Source organism: Arachis ipaensis, chromosome B05 (assembly GCF_000816755.2).
Source record: "Arachis ipaensis cultivar K30076 chromosome B05, Araip1.1, whole genome shotgun sequence".
In the NCBI taxonomy this organism is placed as follows: Eukaryota; Viridiplantae; Streptophyta; class Magnoliopsida; order Fabales; family Fabaceae; genus Arachis; species Arachis ipaensis.
In genome coordinates, this window is record NC_029789.2 from 1793868 (window position 1) to 1800242 (window position 6375).

At 32.3% G+C, this 6375-nt stretch overlaps 2 protein-coding genes across 2 annotated transcripts in view; both read left to right on the forward strand.

The window, feature by feature from the left end:
- Positions 758-4111, forward strand: LOC107642381 (4-coumarate--CoA ligase-like 6). Its single transcript, XM_016345716.2, has 6 exons — positions 758-1970; positions 2233-2422; positions 2657-2802; positions 3253-3320; positions 3514-3616; positions 3713-4111. The coding sequence occupies exons 1-6, from the start codon at positions 909-911 to the stop codon at positions 3824-3826; spliced, it is 1683 nt and encodes a 560-aa protein (XP_016201202.1). The 5' UTR covers positions 758-908; the 3' UTR covers positions 3827-4111.
- LOC107642382 (plastidal glycolate/glycerate translocator 1, chloroplastic) overlaps positions 5538-6375 on the forward strand; it is a 3679-nt gene continuing 2841 nt past the window's right edge. The window contains exon 1 of the mRNA XM_016345717.2: positions 5538-6297. Within this exon, the coding sequence (XP_016201203.1) occupies positions 5874-6297 (424 nt within the window). The 5' untranslated portion in view covers positions 5538-5873. The remainder of the gene's footprint in view (positions 6298-6375) is intronic.

A 6375-nucleotide genomic window follows, 5' to 3' on the forward strand; every position in this document is an offset into this window, starting at 1 on the left:
TTATAATTTTTCAATTATAAGAAAAAATATATAAAATACTATAATACATGTTGTTTTTTTTATTAATTTATTAAAATTTAAAAATATTGATTTATTGTAGTTTTGTATAAATTATGGGATTATGCTAGATTTTGGCCTTAAACTTCATAAATTATGAGATTCTCAAACGTAGATTTGTCAAATTCAATTGATTGGGTAACACAATCAATCGATTAAATTGTGAAACCTCAAATTGGTTTGAAGCATTCAATTAATTGGGTAGTATAAGTAATCGATTGAATTATAAAAAATCTACATTTTAGTCATCGTTTAATCGATTGGGTAATATAACTAATTGATTGATTTTTGTGAAAATTATACTGCCTTGCAATTTTCAATCGATTGTTTTGTGATAATAATCTGTAGTCCAATCAATTGAGTTATGAAAAATGAAAAATCTGAAATTTAATTGATTGTTTTGATAATCCAATCGGTTGATTTTGAAAGGGGGAAGGGAATGGTGTTGAAGGTTTGAGTTTGGCTATTGTGGAAAGAGGTCGTTGGTTGAGTAGCAATAAAAAGCTAGAGAGGATAATTAATTTCAAATATTATAATTTCAAAATAACAATTTTATAATTTTCTTTTTGAACCACACAATCAATGAATAAATAAATGAAATCTGAGTTCCACAAAGCGGGTATGTGGTCCTTGAAGCTTTGCATTGGCACGTTGCTCTGTTTCTGTTTCCTTACATAAACAGTTGCATATAAATATTCACTGAAACCCATTCAAACATTCTCTCAATTCAACTCAAACCATAACAAAAGCGAAGCAAGCCCAAAAAGAAAACCCCTTTTGGTTCTTTTCCAGCTTCCCTTTTCTTTCTCTTTTCTTCTTCAATTCTTCTTCTTATTCTTGAAGTTGAACTAATGGCTGCAAATGTGAACTTTGACATGCCACATAGCAGAATAAGCACCACGCTCATCACGTACCCTCATTGGTATTCACCAAAAAATGGAATTTACCGTAGCAAACACCTCTCTTTGGAGCTTCCCAAAGACCCTTTTACGGACCTTGTTTCCTTCGTCTTTTCCCACCGCCATAATGGGGTTTCAGCCCTTGTTGATTCCTCATCTGGGTCTTCAGTTTCTTACTCAAAGTTGCAACCTTTTGTCAAATCCATGGCCTATGGTCTTCACAAAATGGGTGTTTCACAAGGTGATGTGGTTCTGCTTTTGCTTCCAAATTCCATTTACTATCCCATTGTGTTCTTGGGTGTTCTGTGTTTAGGTGCTGTTGTTGCACCATTGAACCCTCTAAGTAGTGTCTCAGAGATACATAAACAAATCAAAGATTGTGGTGTGAGTTTTGCTTTCACTGTGCCTGAAAATTTCAAGAAACTAGAACCATTAGGAATTCCCGTTGTTGCTGTGCCAGAAAATGAGGAGGGTTTGAAGCTTGATTGTTTCTCATGTTTTAGTAACATGATTTCTGGTGAATTTGGTTTTTCGATGAGGCCAGTGATTCGACAGGAGGACACTGCTGCTATATTGTATTCTTCAGGGACGACTGGGGTGAGCAAAGGAGTTGTTCTAACACATAAGAACCTTATTTCTATGATTGAGCTTTTTGTGAGGTTTGAAGCTTCTCAATATGAATACTCTTGCTTGAACAATGTGTTTCTAGCTGTTCTTCCAATGTTCCATGTGTATGGTCTATCGCTTTTCGCTTTGGGGTTACTGTCTTTGGGTTCCACAGTCATTGTAATGAGGAAATTTGACATTGATGAGGTTATCAATGCAATTGACAAGTTTAAGGTTACACACTTCCCGGTAGTTCCGCCTATGTTGACAGCATTGACAAGGAGAGGAAAGGGTGTTAATGGAAGTAATTTGCAGAGTTTGATACAAGTCTCCAGCGGTGCAGCACCTTTGAATGAAAGTGTTATTGAAGACTTTGTGGAAACATTTCCTCATGTTGATTTTATACAGGTACTATTTATAGTGACACTTTTAAAAGAATGTGAATTGTGAATTATCTGCTATCGTCTATCTAATTGCTTGAGTTACTGCATTTCATTTTTGTCTTTTGTGATCATATTTGTGAGCTGAATATAGCAAACACTGAGTACTATTATTGTGCCATTACTTTTCCACATTACTAATATAGCAAATACTGGACCACCCTTTTTATTTATGGTAGTTTTGCCTTTCCAAAATTTTAGGAATGTATTGTAAGATTGTTTCATCTTAGGGTTATGGAATGACCGAGTCGACTGCGGTAGGAACACGTGGCTTCAATACTGAAAAGTTGCACAACTATTTGTCAATAGGATTGTTAGCTCCAAACATGGAGGCAAGAGTTGTAGACTGGAGTAGCGGTGAATTCTTGCCTCCGGGAAGCAGTGGTGAGCTTTGGTTGAGAGGACCTGCAATCATGAAAGGTATAAATCTGTGTTTCCCAAATATATCTAGAATGTAAAGTGTTAACCTTTTAAATAGGCTTTAACCTTGTTTATTACTGTGCCATATATAAACTTTTAGTTTGCTTCAATGGGAAAATGCCATCTAAGTTTCATGGACATATTACTCACAATATGGCAATAGCATGTACTTTATGTGTAGTATTCTTCCAGTGAATTATAAATATGATATCTTTTTCCCCGTGGATTTCCCAGGGTACTTGAATAATGAGGAAGCGACGATGTCAACAATCGATAAAGATGGTTGGCTGCGTACTGGTGATGTTGTTTATTTTGATCAGGATGGGTATTTGTATATTTCAGACCGCTTGAAAGATATCATCAAATACAAGGGCTTTCAGGTATAATCAAATTCTCGGTTCAATAAAATATTTAGCAATATTTCCTTCAGCAGAAAATATCAGTAATTTATTTATGCACATGGTAAACTGCAGAAGCTTCTCGTCTTCAAATGTATGGTAGAATGGCGTAAAATGTAGTCAAAACTCAAATAGGAACACCAACAAATAGATGGGGGATTTTGGATGGAAATTTCATTATTTCAATAGAAAATCCACCATCAAACTATACAATCTGCAACCTTTGTCATAAATCATTGGATGCTTTCTTTATATAAAGGATTAGAATATAGGAGGTAGTTGCATATTTCTAAAACTTTTGTCTTGTCTTATAACAGTCTTCATTCACAAAGGATATGAGTTATGAAATTCTTTCTATGCTGCCACTATTTTTTAATCAAACTAATTGTTGTACTATAGATATTTTCATACATGGTATGTGATATGTAACAGATTGCCCCTGCTGATTTAGAAGCTGTGTTAATCTCACATCCGGAAGTTGTTGATGTTGCAGTTACAGCGTAAGCACGAACACTTGTGTATACTGATTTTACAAATTGCAAGTATTCTCTCCAATTGTTCCTGAGCAGTATGTTTCGAATGATTGAAATTTTTACACTTGTTTCGATGTATATACATATAAGGTGGTACTTTTCAAAGTTCATTTTTGGCGATCAAGCCTAACGCAAAGTGTTGCATCGATTTCCATTTCAGTGCCATGGACGAAGCAGCCGGGGAGATTCCAGTAGCATTTGTGGTCAGGAAGGTCGGAAGCATGATTTCTGCAAAGCAAATAATAGATTATGTTGCTGAGCAGGTTCTTCCTTCATAGCACATACATAATTTCTATTATATTTGAATTCACATTTACAAATACTTGAATCATTACCCAAATTTAACTATTTTGTTGCAGGTTGCTCCATACAAGAAGGTTAGGAAAGTGATCTTCATTAAAAGGATACCAAGATCTCCAACTGGGAAGATCCTTCGGAGGCAGCTTAGGAATTTCTCCACTTCTAAACTCTAAAAGAACCCAAAACAAAAAAGGAATTCTTTTAGCAGTGGCTTATCCTCAAATTTTATTCATGTTGATGGAAACCATTCTGTTTTGGTTCTTTTCCAATTATTTTGAGAAATTCTTAGGTGCTTTTGAGCTTTACACATATTATGCATACCACTATTAAAAAAAATGACATAATCACCTAAGAATTTGTCAATTCTTGAAGGATAATCCAAGAATTTGTGTACATATCTGAATAAGGATCCTTTGAAATAAGTGGTCAATAGATTCAATTCAAATACTGGAAATTAACATTTTTTAGATGTGAGAATAAAGCTGCATCACATATCATTAACAGCTAGATTTGTAGTTGATTTGATCTAATTTCATAAACTAATTATGTTAATAATCAATTAAAACTATTAAGTATGTGTTGTGATGTTATTTAACGTACCACATCAATAAATTCTGACACTGTTAGCAATGGAAGTAACAAAATGATTAGTATGACTAATTTAAAATATTTAAAAGATGAATTTGATTAAAAAAAAAATTCAAAGACCAATTTAAATAATAAATAATTTTTTAGAGACTAATTTGATCATTTGCTCTCCTCTTCTTCCTCTTCACCCAGAATTCGTGTTGCAACCCCACACATCTAAATAAAAAACGATATTTCAAAAATTGGAACTCCTCAAAATGATCCAATATAACGATCTCATCAAAATATTGCAATGGGTTCCATCCATCTATGTTAATGGTGTTAAGGAGTTAACCTGAATGGTTGACTATTAATCTAGGACAATTATTTAGAAACAAAATAAAAAAATTAATTGCAATGGTTATACTTACAATCCTTTTACAAACTGTATAACTTACTAAAATATGATTTTTTATTTAAATTCTTTACAAAAGCAACAACATACCCAAATTGAATTGAATTGAATTTTTCTCAAATCATGAAGTATGTTTTTTTTCATTGTAAAATTTTTAGATGAGACTAAAAAACATATAGAAATATTTAATATAATAAAAGAGTAATATTATATATTTAAATTTTTTTATAAATTAAATTTAATTAAATTAAATAATAAAATTTAAAATAATATTAATTATAACTAATTTTTATTATATTAGACTAATTTAATTATACTTAATTAATAAAAAACTTAAATATATAATATTATTCATAATAAAATATCACATTTAACAATATTACTTGCAAAAATACATATGAATATAGTATTGAAGGATATCTAATAAATTAGTGGTGTAATTAATTTCCTACTAGAGTTCCCTTTCCCCAATACCATGGCTTTTATAGTTCTAACCCTTTGTACATGATGGATTCTCTTCATTTTTTTTATGATTATGGGAGTAAAGTGTGATCTTTTACAACTAATTTTATAAGTGGAACAAAAAATAAATATAAAAAAATAATAATAAAAGATTAAAAATTATACTTTACACATTCAATTTATTTTAACAATTGAGAGAATTTATTCTCTTTTTACATAATGAACAAGTGAGTTTATTGAATCAAAGATTTCTAAAATAAAAAGTTGATAAAATAATAAAATAAAAAATTAATTATTTCTAAATTAAAATAATAATACATATATTTTATAAAAATTATAAAATTAATAATAATTCATTTTTACTTTACCACTTTACTCATTTTTCTCACTTGAAAGCATCTAAATTCGAGACAACAAAGTTCAAACAACCCTCTCTCTAACACCGCTATGTAAGAATTAAGATCAACATCATCTGAGTATGTCCCACGCCCCACGGATTTATTGTCTTTATACAACATGACATGATTGCATCATCCAAATGACCAGTAGTAACTCGTTTTTCATAGCCGAAACTTCATTCAACACCCGTCTCCTTCCTTCAATGGCTGCCATCTATCACCGTGACCAATCATTTTACATTTACTCCTTTTACATGTTCTCACTGAGACATTCTCTCTTTCTCTTTCAATGGCCTTCGTTTCTTCCAAACCTCACAAAAGCCCTCTCCTTTCGCTCACATAAGCCACACCCATCAACTCTTTCTCACTCAATTCCAAATGGGCACCCCACAAAACACCCAAAGGCAGCAACTTTTGCCAAAACAAGCTGAACCCTCAACTGGGTCCTCCACTTCTTCCCCTTTGATCCGAACTTTGGGTCTTCATGTTCTTAGGCTGCTCAATTGGGTTGTTCCACTGGTTCTCTTCCTCGGTGTTGATTTCTGTTTCAAGAAAGTGTTCCAAGCAGCTTCCTTTGAGTTCCCTAGTGCTTTGTTTGTCATGTTCTGCATATTCGCAGTTTTGATGGTGCTTGATTATGTTAATCCCTTTGCAGCTTTGGCCTTCTTGAATTTCTTTGATCCTGGGGTTATGTTTATTAATAGATGGTTACCTTTGTTCTATGTTCCTTACTTGGTGGTGCTACCTATTTCTGTTAGAGATATTCCAGCTTCTTCTGCCATCAAAATTTGCTGTATTATAGGTAGCGTTTGCATATTTCCTTAGTTTAATTATTTATTTATTTTTATAATTTTTTTAATAGATGTTAATTTAGATTAAT